Here is a 14,398-nt window from a genome sequence, read left to right as displayed (position 1 = left end):
AAGTACATTGGAATATATGGGTTGGCCTCTGCTGACCTGAGGGTTCAACCCAGTTTAGGTGAACAAAGCTGGCCTCATTGAAGAAGGTTCTAAGTCTTCCCATTTTAGTGCTGTCCACTTTTGAGAAACCCGTTAAGTGATGGATGACTTTTTTTTTTTTTCCCATAGAGATTATTGAAAAAGCAGCAACTCTAAATCAGACCTTGGATGAAGACTTCCAGCAACCCAGTTCTACTCTTCAGAATATGCAAAGGAATATTACATCTTTGCTGGAAATCATACAGAAGAGGCATTTCACTCAGTTGCACCAAAATGCCATGCTGGAACTCAAGTAAGTTTCTAAATACCATTCATGACACAATCAATTAGAGGTAAGAGCTTGAATGCTGGTTGGGGGGAGGGGAAGACTTGTGGGAGGAGAGGGAGGAAGGCACGCACTCACTGGGGGCAGAATGTTGTGAGAGAGGGGCTCAGTTGTCAGAGAAATGAAACTATGGGTTCCAGCCACTCTCAGCAGAATAAAATACAGTCCGTGCTGATATTTATTTTTGTGCCACGGGTTTGGTTTTTCTCGGTGACCCTAGAACATTTCTACCTAGCACAAACAAAAGAACCTCATGATGCTATATTTATTGAAGATCAAGTATAATGCAGTAAATTCTCAGGGAAGAAAATACAGTTTAGTGGCTATTACCTGTGCCGTAAGCTCTAAGACACATTGACATTATGACAGAATGATTTAGCTCAGTTGCTCAAACTCTTGCCAAAAAATGACCACAAGGAGTGACAGATCAAAGAATTGTTAGACCTACTCACAAGGAGCTTGTATTTCCTTTCAGGCTTTTTTTTCTTAGCATTTTCACAGTTATTACTTAATGTAAAGTAGCTCAAGCCACCTTTCTTCTGGGTTGTGGTAAGTATCTTCAGGAGGGCTTAAACAGTTACACACTATGCCATCAAAGCTCATTCTCTGTAGTGTGATCTTTAGCCTATGTTAGTATATTTTGGTGTTTTAAGTAATGTGATGAACATCTTGAACAAAAATATTTTCCTCTATTTTTACACTATCATCTTATGAGGGTAGGTATTAAGAAGCAAAATCATGTAGCCAAAGACTCTGCCCTTTGGAGACTCCTGACTTGCATTTCCAAATTATTTTCTAAAAATTTAAAACAATCCCATTATCCTTTCACTGGCAACACAGTGCTTACATCTTTCTTCATCATCAAATATGGGTTTTGACATTGTTGTTCATTTGTTAGGTGAAAAACAAATGTCAGAGGGCATTTGGAGAGAGAACTAGTAAAATAATCACTAGAATATTGGTTAGGGCCCAGAACTAATCATGAAACGCCACAAGGGGAGGTCAGAGGAGGCGAGGTCCCTGGAAATGAGGAAGAGGGCTGCCCTCTTGGAACACTTGATCTGAGCCAGGGAGGGCACAGGCTTCACTTCTCTCATGTTGTCATGTAATCCTCTCAACCGCTTTGTGAGGTTGGGGAAACAGAAGCAGAGACTGTAAGTGCCCTGCCCAATGTTAAATCTTCAGGATAATATGAAACCGGACCATGCACCTCAATCTGAGTGTCACTCTAAACCCTGTGATTTTTTTCAACCCAACACAGAAGGAAGAACCACTTGAGACCCAGTACAGAAAAGATGGGTGGGTGGAGTATGAATGACCAGGTCAGAGACCTATGCTAGGTTATAATCGTGTTCCCATGACCCTGACTTCTCCTGTGCATCCTCCCTTCACCTAAATGCATGGTAGCAGTAGGCACTAGGGGGAAAAGGGATCATACCTCCAGGCAGGTCTTACCAGGACCCATCATTGTTGAGGCGGTTACTCCAGGCTCAGCGCTACTAAGTTCTGCTTCCCAACCATCCTTAGCTCCCTGCTGCCTCCAGGATTACATATAAATATCATGTATTGGATTCCAGTTCCACCCATTTCCAGCTTGTCCAGGCTCCCTGGCTGGTCCCACTGCTTCCTGCCCCCATGCATGGTGTGTCCTCTCATTGTTCCTTCCCTCGGTTGTACATCAGAGTCGATGGAGGAGCTTATTAAAGATGAAGATCCCCTGGAGATTCTTGGGAATCACTTGTGGGGATGTCCTCTCCCACCATTACCCTTCCACATCGGTTCACTCATTGATTCGGTCATTTATCAAATGTATTGAGTCTCCAGGTGGTAAGCATTGTGCTAAGAGTTGGGGACACAAAGGAGAACAGTCTTCTTGCCCACTTGGAGCTCGTATCCATTGGGAAGAGTTCATTTTCTAAGCAGCATTTGTGTGGAAGAAGAGAAGGCAGGTGGCCCCTCTCACACTCAATTCCCTTAGCGCCCCCCGACCTGCCTCACCTGCTAGCTCTCCACCCCACCCTTTCTCTGTTGTTGAACCTCTTCTGTTTCTATCTGGAATAAAGTTATCCATGAGATTGCTGCTCTCTCTCTCTTTAACTTATAAGTAAAATCATGACTAAAGATGCCTTTTATTTTTAAAAACTAAGAGTTTAAAATGAGTTCTCTGGCCTCCTCTTTCCTATTTTCCATAGATAATCCCTGTGTATTTATGCCATTTCAAATTTCGTGGATTATTTTAGGAATTATGCATCACCTTTTTTTAATTATAACTCTTAGAAAATGGTCATGCATCCTGAAGTATGGCATTCTTACAAATGAGAATACTTACCACACCTTCCAGTTACTTATCATGCTTGTATTGGTGTCCCCAATACCACCGCCATAATGAGTTTCCCTAGGGCCTTCAGGACTCATGGCCAAGATTTCTGAGGTGATGTATTAAGGATGCGAGCTGGATACAGAGGGAAGAAGACATAGTGGAGCTTGGAGGAATCCACACAGCCCTCCCTAAGCTCTCTCCTCCTCATGAGGGGGTCACAGCACACTCTGCCCCCAACAATGTAAACACAGCACCACATGTGGGGTGTTTCTGCCCAGGGAAGCATTAGAAGTTCAGTATCCAAGGTTTTTATTTGGGACCTGGTCCCATATCACCCTCTACCTAGCACGTACCAAATTCCAGACTCTCCGAAGGAAAGCAGGCGTTCAGCAAAAAACACATTGCTTGCACAAATGGTCAAGGCAGCGAACCACCCATGAGTTAGGGAACAGTGGGAATGCTTGCAGACACTCCCCAAGGGCTGGCAAAGGAGACCTGACTCCGGCCTGCTGTTTCCCTGCTGTACACCGTACCCTTTACCGCACACTCACTATACATTATTATTCGTAGCTGTGCTTCCCAGCTGTTTTCCATGCTGGTGTCCCCAGAGCTCTCCAAAGACACTCCTTTAAAGAAATGTGTCTTGGGGCACCTGGGTGGCTGTCAGTTAAACATCCAGCTTCAGCTCAGGCCAATGATCTTAGAATCATGGGATCAAGCCCCGCATCAGGCTCCCTACTCAGTGGGGAGTCTGATTCTCCCTCTCCCTCTGCCCCTGCTCCCCACTTGTGTGCACTCTTGTTCATTTCCTCTCTTTCTTAAATGAAAATCTTAAAAAAAAAAAAGAAAAGAAAAGAAAAAGAGATGTGTCCTGTGGCTATATAAGTTTGGGAATGACAGTGTCTACTCAGGGGATTCAAGGTCTTCACTGCAAGTCTTCTCAAAACTTTTAGTATGCTGGTGTGCATGGTGCATCTCCTAGAGGAACTTAGAGAGCACCTAACTTCACCTCAGTGCTCTTTCTTGCAGAACCTGCCTCCAGCTCATGGGATTTTGTGCTGAGGAGGAATGTAGTTTGAGAAACACTGGTATAGTGGGATTCATTGAACAAATTTTGCAGGAAGAAATGAAGAGTGCTGCTGAGGTTTTTTGTTTTTAATCTGTATCAAGTCATTGATGACTATATCAATGATCACAGTTTAGGTGGCAAAGTCACTTCATAGATAAAAAATTGACCTCTGTTTTAAAATTTCTTAGATACTCTGTTTAATGGGATGAAGTGATCCATGGTAAGACATTAGAAATATATTGGGTTTACTTTCCCGTGTGCTTTTAGCTCTTGTTGCCTGTATCGTACTGTGACATCTTATTATCATGAGGGATCGTAAGAATGTTCAAGTAATTCCTGGTGATGTTCTAACCATGTCAGAGTTAAGTATACCTTTGGAAGATGTTTTCTATTGTGTCTTAGGCCAGCAATCTGATATCTATGAAAGCTGAGAGCGACTTACAAGGAATTTCCCATGAAGTTTTTCAAAGTTCTCCTGACAAAGCAGGAAGTTAATTGGATATGTTCAACCCCTACAAAGGTTTATAGTGTGAACATTTTATTATCGTGTGTAACTTTAAATTCAAAATTAATTTAAACAAGCAATTTGATAGGTTTTCCTATTCTTTTGCAAATATGCATCTTTCGATTTCATAAAGCTTGCTCTTTCCAGTGGTACAAATTAGATCTTTCTGGCATTTGGATTTTCAGTTTTTATAAAATCTATTTTTTAACTGACTGTGGAAAAAAACTTTATGTCCTATAAATACATTGATAGCTTCATACAAATGAAGCGAATCACTGAATAGCCTCTTTTCAATTTCTTGCTGTCCTAGAAAGCAGGATGATAGTTTTCATCAGTCACAGACTGTAGCCCCAGTTTTCTGCATCCAGATGCACAGAGATGATTTCTTTTAATTCCTTTACTAAAATATGTTAAGAAGTTTGTGAATAAAGATAGGTTGTTGAGGATAAAGTGTAAATATGCCATGCCTGCTGCTGTCTTAGAAAAATTACTTCCTGGGGCACCTGAGTGGCTCAGGTGGTTAAGCATCTGCCTTCAGCTCAGGTCATGATCCTGGCACGGTCCTGAGATTGAGGCCCATGCCCGGCTCCCTGCTCAATGGGGAGTCTGCTTCTCTCTCCCCCTCTGCCCCTCCCCTGCAAAGTCTTTAAAAAAAAAGAAAACTTACATCCTTGTCTAAGAGGTGATGATGTACCACTTATGGTTGTAAGAAGACACAAGGTACGGAAATGTAGATTCTTTCACTATCAGTTCATGAAATGAGCGTTGTTCATTTACTTACTACGTAACCCATCTCTATTTAATAGGGCTGCTGAAGATTTATTGCTACAAATTCAGAAGAATTGCCAAGAGCCACAGAGAGAGCTGGAGGTATTAAAAGCAGCAGCAAGCAGCCTCCTTTCAAAACACAACAGTGAGCTGCAGGCAGCCGGAGACCTCGTGAGGGAGGCAGAGGTGAAGACCCAGGAGAGCAACCGCCTGGTGCACCTTGCCAGGGCCAACCTGCAAGAGTTCAATGTGAGTCTTCCTGAGGATGATCTCCTTCCTTCTCCGTGAGAGCGGGGAGCCACGTTCTCCTATGTCACTAATATCTGTTGGCTTCTTTTAAAAAACTGAGCCCCACGTACTAACTGCAGGACGTAGTGTCAGGCACTAACATTCAGAAGCTGGCTCGCTTTCTGAAGCCTCCTCAAAGATGATTTTTGCCGCAGGATAAGAAGCTACGTGTTCAAGAAGAACAAAACTTGACCTCGATGCTAATTGCCAGAGGGAGAAGATTGCTAGATGCTGTCACTACTCATTCAGAGGTGGCACGAGATGCCCTGGCAGTAAGTTACAGCTCAGAGAATCTTCACACGCCTCACACACATGCACATGTGTATACACTGTTACATAGATGCATATATACTCACGTTATGAACTTCTCTATGTAGCGGTTAGAGCGCCACCGGGATGAGCTACTTCTGTGGACTGCCAAAATCAGGCACCATGTAGATGATCTGGTCATGCAGATGTCCAAAAGGAGGGTGCTTGACCTTGTCTACAGAGCAGAGGACCACGCAGCTGAGCTCCAGAGACTAGCAGGTGCCCTGGACAGGTGAGAGCACACCTTGCAGGAAACCCCAGGGCAGGTGGTCCATTGAGCAAAGAGCGTAAGAAGGGCTATTCTGGTCACAGTGTTGAGTCACTCTTCCTTTGTCTATGAATGAAGACTCCTATGTTCTTCGCGTGGCAAAGAGGATTTCCTCCCATGTCCGGTAACGATAGTTTTCCTTCTGCATGTGAAAGAAAAATGCGTGCTGAACCAGAGAGGAGTAAAACAAATACTAGCTGTGATATCAAGCCCATAAGGCCTTGCTAAGCCCTCAGGGTTTTGTTAGGTTGGACAGAACGAAGCCATCAATTTCTTTACAGATCCCGTCCTTCTGGAGTGTGTGATTTGGCCGGCTTTATGCGTGGAGGGAGGTTTGGTTGCCCACACTGGAAGATGCTAATCCCCTTTATTTTTGACTTCCTGAAGGTCTATTGTTATCTTACAGTTATTTTAATATATGTTTTTAGCATTCATTAAGTAGGTGCTCAGCTTGTTACAAAGTGCCTCTAAACGAGAAGCATGACATGAGTACAGTGGTTCTCAAATTTGTCTGCACTTTGGAATAGCCTGGGGAACCTCAAAAATATGGAGACATCTGTCCCCTTGCCCGCCTTCCTCTCAAAGCCTGTGACTTAATTGGCCTAGATGTGACCTGGGCTTTGTCATATTTTTAAAGATCCCCATGTTATCTAATGTACAGCTAATGAAGGAGCTAGTGTTTCAGCCTTATCGGAGATGTACAGGATATTGTAAGTTAATTGGTAAGTTTATTTCTTTAAAATTTGTTTCAGTTCGAGGTAGAAAAAGTCTGGGCACACTGGGATATGCTGTATGCTGCTGTCTGTTGGGTGTGTTTTGTGGGAGGGGAAAGATTGAGTAATGCTGCCATAAAAGATTAGCTCACACAACGAAAGCAATTAAAAATGATATGATAGAATGTATAAATCATGTGCCGCATTGAGCATTACCGCCTACACGCGCCATAAGAATCTGTAATAGAAAATAGAATTAGAAACTCAGCCTCTCTCTTTTTCATCAGCCCTCATTATTTCCCAAAATAGAAAAAAAAAATCTGCCTTACATACATAGCCAGCACAAAACCCATATTACCTAGCACAAATAGTAAGAGCTATTTGGTATGATACACAAAATTAAATAATACTATCTTTTATTTATAAGTCACCCAATCTTGCCAATCAAGTAGTAACTGCTGGTGTCTGGTTTGGGAATCACTCCACTCGATAGCCTTAGGAAGAAAATGAAGTGAGTTACTCAGCAGGCAAAGATGTGTCAATTGTCAGATTTCATTTTCAAGATAGAATGAACTGGATGAAATTGCACCATTACCAGTTGGCAGGTTCATAAGTGATTTGCCCACTTGTAAGAGTGAAGTTCAGATGATTGAAATATTATCTGATCCTCCTCCAAGACCTCTGGTGAATGTCATCAACTTGGCCTGTGCCTTTTGGGGAACAGGATTCAACATCCTTACATATGCTTAGGGAAGCTTTTCAAAAATTAGCAAGTACGCAGCAGGAGAGATTGCAGCCAATGCAAACCCGCAGGGGTAGCCCCCCAGACTATGCAGGGGGGTGGAACAGAAGTGAAAGAATGTTGCGGGCAGCTGGTGGAAACTGGTGGACCCTTAAAACCATGGAAAATGTCAAGAGTCCCTTCTTCGGGTGTTAATTAAACAGCACTTCTGAGTGTTACGGTGACACTATAGCTACTGCTTACAAGGATTGCATGTGAAGTCAGAAGAATCCCTACGTACTTATTCCCTGTTAATACTTTCCCAAGGGTAGAAACTAGGGAGCTTTCAGGAATAAGGGGCAAGTCCCATTTGGCTTCTGCTAATATCCACAAATATGCTGATTACATAGTGGCCTTGGCAGCGTTAGACATGTGTCCCTGAATGCCACCAGCGCAACCCACGTCCATTCCAACATCTGGAGCCTGATTGAAGAGTCAGAGAAAGTGGCAAAAGATGTTCTCAAGACTGTGACTACAGTGAGCCTGGTGAGAGATGTCCTGAGGGCTGCCTTCCTTTCCTAGGCGCTGTGGGAGATTGTTCTAGAAGGTGCTGAGCAGAGACTCTGTGGCTTAAATTCATGCTTGTCCACATTCTTGTCTGCTGAGATATTTGTCTCTGGCATTATGTGATATAAGGTTTCATTACCTAAGGTCATAAATACTACTTTTTCTTAAAGATTTTATTTATTTATTTATTTATTTATTTATTTATTTATTTATTGAGCACACATGAGCGGGGGGGAGGGGCAGAGGAAGAGAGAGGGCCCGACTTATAACCTGAGTCTAAGCCAGCTACTTAACTGACTAAGCCACCTAGGCACCCTTTAAGGTCATAAATACTTCTTTATGAAGACTAGGGACTGGTGATGTGGAAAGGAGGAAAATCTCACAATTTCTTATAGCAAAGGATAATGCTCCCTGATATCTACTTGAGACTTCCTTTCTTATCTCTGGAGAAATCTTCATTTAATGTCTGGTTTTTGTCTTCATATATTTAAAAATGTGTTTTTTCTCCTCAGCCATGAATTAAGACAATTTAAATCATCCCTACCCATTATCTAGTGAACTCCCATGTTGGGAACTAGACCAGAGGCTATTCTGATAGAGCTGCTGTCCCCATCTCCAGTGAGAGGCCACCTGCCCCTCCTCCACCCCCATTGCCTTGTTTAAGTTGTCCTGTTTCCCAGTTCTCAGAATCCCTTGTTTCTAATGGGAAAGTGGCTCTTCAGCGCAGTTCCAGATTTCTAAAAGAAGGCAACAGCCTGAGCAGAAAGCATCAAGGTAAGTTTCTAGCTTGGACTGGATCTATGAGCAGAGTGAGTATGAATCTTGAGCATACTGCTGGAACATTTTCCTTTCCTGGAGCAATTTGAAAGTGAACAATCCTTTGTCACAGTGACATTCCAATTTCCTATCATAGAAACATCATATAATTTAAATTTTTAAATTTTTATGTTAGTGCTATCTCTTAATGTGTGGGCACCTCTAGTCTCCCATAGACTCATTATGCCTTCTCTGTAACTAAATCCCCCATGCATGGCTTCAGCTCGTGGGCTGTCACCATTGCACAGTGTGTGTCAAGTTCTCTTTGGTTTCATGTTCTCCTCTATTCATCTTGCACTGTTTCACAGTTTCTTGAACAGTTGTATTATGTGTGATATATTCCTTTTGCCATTTTTGCCAAACAGGACTAATATAATGTTAACTTCATGGTAGCTTCTCATTAAATCATTATTGACTTCAATCACAATAGATTTATCAATTTCATAACAAAGATACCTATGCGGTTAGTTTTTCCTGAAGGGTTCAGTAAGCAGTGATTTGGCATATATAAGGGCTGCCTGTCCAGTAAGCACAACACAAAATGGCAGCAGGGATCAGTTGTATGAGAAAAACATATGAGTTTTAGAACATATACTTTTCACCTTAATATATTCTAATAGATCAAAAATATCAAGTCCTTTTCTATAGGACTAGAAAGTGGGCTGTAAACAAAGTCCCTTTCAGACCACTTCCATGCCCAGTACTGGATCCACCCATAGCTGTCTGAGTCAAGGGGACGGATGTATACATATTTTTTTGTTTCTCTGTGAGTGACACAATTTATGTCATCATCTCACGCTAGAGAAAGTCCCTAATGCTTGATCATAGAGCAATTTAAACACAAACTCTAGCATCAGTATTGATGGGCTGTGGGCTCAGCTTACACGGCAAAAGGTATGTCAGAGGCCACCAAATAATCAACTTTCTGGCAATTAAAATTGTGGGCAGAACCATCGTGTTCATCAGGTATTTTATCCATAATTCATTTTTAACCATGTGTCCAGCATCAAGACATGACTATGTATTATGAATGGAAATATTCAAAGTAAAAGCTTTGATCCAACAGCTTTGATCAGACTTGAAGGAGGCTGAGTTGAGCACCTGTCCTGTGGTGAGAGGGTGGGGAGGGGGAGTAGGGGTGCCCTGAGGCAAGATTCTCAAGCACAACAATGTTTTACAACCCAGAAAAATAAGATTTAGATGTGGACAGGAAGTTAGTGACTAAGACTGCGGGATTTAAACCCAAGTCTTCACTGAGCTCTAATTAAATTGGACATGCAATTTAAGAAGAACTATTAGGGAGAAGTGCAACAAGCAAAAGAGGAAAAAATGACCAAGCAAGCTTGAAAACACTCTTAATATGTATAATGAGTGATGCTAAGACTTGTTGGAAAAATTTCAATATTGCGGGGGTGGGGGTGTCTCTGTAGAAAGCCATTGATTCTGTGGATGGTCAGAGTGATGAGGGAAACTATTGCCTAGGCAACTTTTGAGTAGGCTCCCCTTAAAGCGGACACTTTCCCCCCTTAAACAGGTATCACATTGAAACTGAATGAATTGAAAAATACAGCAAACAGATTTCAAGAGGATGTGGATACAATTACTAGGCAGACCAATGAATCACTCTTATTACTCAGAGCAATTCCTGGAGGTAAGTGGAAAGGGGGTTCTTGATTGAATTAATGTTTCCTCATTGGAAAGCCATTACACAGGAGCAGAAGGAAGTCCTGCTGCAAGCCTGATTAACCACCCCTGCTCAAAATCGAGACCAAGATGGATAGAGTTTTTACCTGCAGAGGAGTAGGACTTGAAAGTGAAGATAACTATGCTTTAAATAACTCCAGAGCACCTGCATTGGAATGCTAGAATCATACTCTGAAAAGCAAACGCCTTGGGAGACTTGATGCTACCGTGAATTGCTTCTTTTAAAATGGCTTGACATGTCCCTTGAATGAAAGGGTCATTCAGAGAAGTCAGCAAGGAGCTGAATGTTCCTGCTCTGAGGGAAGATGCTAGATTCATTATAAATGTGGGCAATTACAGAGCTCTTGCTTGGTGATCTTCCTTCATGAGGCAATAAAACATTCTAAAATAAGCTCATAAATCACATGAGTATTGATGGTTTAGAGCTGCACTATCCATTACAGTCCGAAATAGGGATACCTTCGTAAAGTGTAATACAAATGAATCGATCTGTAGTGCATTGTTTACATTCCCTCAGCCTTCTCCTTTTTTTCTTAATAAGCCTTACAAGGATTATTAAGAAAACAAACAACTCCAGAGTTCTCTGTGGATTCCCCTTGCACACGTGGGAACTACTGTGGGGAGCTGGGCTTGGGCCCTTTGGACTGCCCTCTCACCTTAAACATGGAAGCGTTTTCTGACTTGAAAGTTTCTTTTTCTTTCTTTCTTTCCTAACTTCTTTCTTTCTCTTTTTTCCTCCCCCCAGCTTTTTTTTAAAAGAACACATGATGTATGTTGATTAAACACTGAAAAGTGCCTTTTTAGGGGTGGTTGGATGGCTCACTTGGTTAAGTGTCCAACTCTTGATTTTGGTTCAGGTCATGATCTTAGGGTCGTGAGATTAAGCCCCATTCGGGCTCTGTGCTGGGGATGGAGTCTGCTTGAGATTCTCTTTCTACCTCTTCTTCCAATCCCCCCCGCTTAAAAAGAAAAACACCTTTTTTATTGGGAAGTAATTTCAAACTTGCAGAAAAGCTGCTGTAAGAGTAAAAATAAACCTATGTAATCTTTATCCAGATTCCAGTGTTCATTTTTGTCGTATTTGTGAATGGATACTTTAAAGATGAATACAACTGCCTTTAAAAAAAATCATCATGCAGATTTTCTAAAATAACTGAATTCTACTTTATTGATAGTGACCATTTAGTCTTTATTCTGCTGTTCTGTCTAGCAGCCAGTTGACACTGTGGGCAAATACTGCTTCCTCTAGCCTATGACACACCCATCTTACCTACAAATTTAAATTCCCCAACTTTCTTATCCACACACAAAGTGGTTTGAAGAAGGCATTTAATGAACATGAGAAGGGAGTGATAGAAGGGAGAACAAATAAAGAAGTTTAGCTTATTAACATGTGAAAATCTGAGCACAGGTGATTAGCAGGTGCTTTCATGATCTCATTGCATATTGAAATTTCAATACACAGGATTGTTACCAAAATTATTTCATTGGTTCCTAAAAGGGAGCAGAAAGGCATAGCGTATGCAGTCTTAATACCATCATTAAAAACCCAGAAGCCCCATTTTGTCTTCAGCAGCCAATAAGAAATACTGTAACATGTTTCCATGAAACGTTACGTTTATTGTGGTTTCTGGTTTTCCCCCATGTATAACCACAGGGGTGCATGCTTGCCTATAAATCTATTTCAGGTGTCAGAGACAAAGGAACCAAAATCAAAGAGCTGGCCATATCTGTAAATCAGAGCGCGGCAAACACTCTGAAGAACGTGGTAGGATTAAGCCAGAAGCTGTTGAACACATCAACTGACCTGTCCAGGGTTAATGCCACCTTACAAGAAACCAACCAACTTCTACAGGACTCCTCAATGACCAGTACGTCATGGTCTCCCTTCCCATTAGGAAAGCTTGCATCGTGAGATTTTGAATTCGCCAGGTGTACGCCGGTGTCTTGTTGACAAGCAGCATTCCTACAGAATAAAAATGCAGTAATATCTAGATTTACATTTATCAAGAAAGAGAAGGGCCTTGGGTAGTGCTTGGTGCTCGTGCATTTCTCATATGCAGTTGACCCTTGAACAACACAGGTTTAACTGTGCAGGTCCATTATACACAGACTTTTTTGTTGTTGTTAAATGAATATATTACAGAAAACATGTTTTCATTATGATTTTCTTTTTTATATATATTTTTTAATTTATTTATTTATGATAGTCACAGAGAGAGAGAGAGAGAGAGAGAAGCAGGCTCCATGCACTGCGAGCCCGATATGGGATTCAATCCTGGGTCTCCAGGATCGCGCCCTGGGCCAAAGGCAGGCGCCAAACCGCTGCGCCACCCAGGGATCCCTCATTATGATTTTCTTAATACCATTTTCTTTTGTCCAGCTTACTTTATTGTAGGAATATAGTATAGAATACATGTAACATACAAACCACGTTAATTGACTATTTGTGTTGTTGGTAAGGCTTCCAGTCAACAGTAAGCTCTTTCTGGGGGGGGGTTCTTGGGGAGGCAGAAGTTATATGCATCTTTGCATCAAATCCTTGACGTTTTGGTAAATACAGTTGATACTTGAAGAACTCAGGGGTTGAGGCATTCAACCGCCCCGCATGGATTTGATTATTAGGATAGTCTATTTTACTCAGTGCATTGGTAATATATAATTCATTTCTCCTGTTTTCTCTCTGCCACCAACTTCCTTGCGGCTTGATTCTTGGTAGCTCTGCTAGCTAGAAGAAGAGTTAAAGATGCAGAAACACAAGCCAGCCTTTTATTTGATCGGTTGAAGCCTTTGAAGATATTAGAAGAGAACCTGAACAGAAACCTTTCAGAAATCAAACTGCTCATCAACCAGGCCCGGAAGCAAGCAGCTTCTGTGAGTGTGGGCTTCTGTGCATGATCTCAGGGGACTCCCATAGAGGGGACGGTCGCACCGGTCCCCTGGACTGCTAATGACTCAGCTCTTACCTCCTACATTTCTCACAGCCCTGTCTGTAGTACATTTAGAACTTTGTGTTAAGTGTATTTACTTAAACATATATATTTTAAGTAACAACTTACGACTTTTATTCATGATGCCTGTGCTTTTTCTTGAAAATGCCTTCTCTCTTGCCCTGGACAGTATATTTAAGTATACTCTTAATTAGTCTCATTTTCTTTGTTTTTTGTTTTATTCAACATGTTTCAAAATGTTGTTAGCAAAGAGATCTCATGTCTTTATGGAGATTGATAATTATAGCCTAGACATAACAATCCACAAGTATTAGTTAGCAATCCTAGAGCTCGTGGTCTAAGTGTTTACGTCTGAGTTTCCTTGGCTGAGTATGGCATTACGGCCATCATTTTACCAACCCGGTGTTAATAATCCAAGTATTCCTCAGAATGTTTGCGCACTATGAGCCTCATTGTCCAGGAGTCTGATACCATAGTCTGTACACGCACAAATGCTCACCAATCCAGGTCACTAAATGCATAAAACACTTGACAGCTGGACAAGTACAAACTGGGAAAAATGTTTTACAGCATTCCATAGCATATGGCATTGGTTGTGCTCTATAGGAGAGGCATTTCAGGGAAATAAAAGACTTTCAAGAGAATATACAGTTGCCACACTACTGGGGATTTATGGAAGACAAATGTGACCTCTGGTCTCTTGTTCATCAGCCTGATCCCTTCTGGCTAAGAGAAAGGAGTTCTGGAGTCTTCAACTCCCCCCTCCCCTGACTGGCCTCAATATTGAAAATGGCTGTAGGTTGACATGAGCCCTGGTTTCTGGTTTAACTTTCAATTAAAGTCACCAAATAAGCATAAGCTGGATGGAAGTTTCTAAAAGCTCTGATTAATACAAACGTATAATCTTTAAAGCTAATATAAGAAATATATGCAAATACTTACTTGGAGAAATGTGTAGTAAGTACAAAAGTTGCTCTATAAATATTTGCTGAATGTATAAATAGATTATCCCTTCGTTTATGTGACAGATGGTCA

At 41.6% G+C, this 14,398-nt stretch overlaps 1 protein-coding gene across 1 annotated transcript in view; it reads left to right on the top strand.

The window, feature by feature from the left end:
- The window catches only part of LAMA1 (laminin subunit alpha 1), a 159,723-nt gene that overhangs the window by 113,828 nt on the left and 31,497 nt on the right, over window positions 1-14,398 (top strand). Inside the window, exons 36-44 of the mRNA XM_055324601.1 lie at window positions 169-331; window positions 5,065-5,275; window positions 5,470-5,586; window positions 5,692-5,855; window positions 7,736-7,871; window positions 8,573-8,666; window positions 10,243-10,359; window positions 12,101-12,283; window positions 13,132-13,286. Of these exons, the coding sequence (XP_055180576.1) occupies window positions 169-331; window positions 5,065-5,275; window positions 5,470-5,586; window positions 5,692-5,855; window positions 7,736-7,871; window positions 8,573-8,666; window positions 10,243-10,359; window positions 12,101-12,283; window positions 13,132-13,286 (1,340 nt within the window). The remainder of the gene's footprint in view (window positions 1-168; window positions 332-5,064; window positions 5,276-5,469; window positions 5,587-5,691; window positions 5,856-7,735; window positions 7,872-8,572; window positions 8,667-10,242; window positions 10,360-12,100; window positions 12,284-13,131; window positions 13,287-14,398) is intronic.

This window comes from Nyctereutes procyonoides, unplaced genomic scaffold (assembly GCF_905146905.1).
Source record: "Nyctereutes procyonoides isolate TBG_1078 unplaced genomic scaffold, NYPRO_anot_genome, whole genome shotgun sequence".
NCBI lineage: Eukaryota > Metazoa > Chordata > Mammalia > Carnivora > Canidae > Nyctereutes > Nyctereutes procyonoides.
This window is presented reverse-complemented; position numbering and strand designations above follow the sequence as displayed.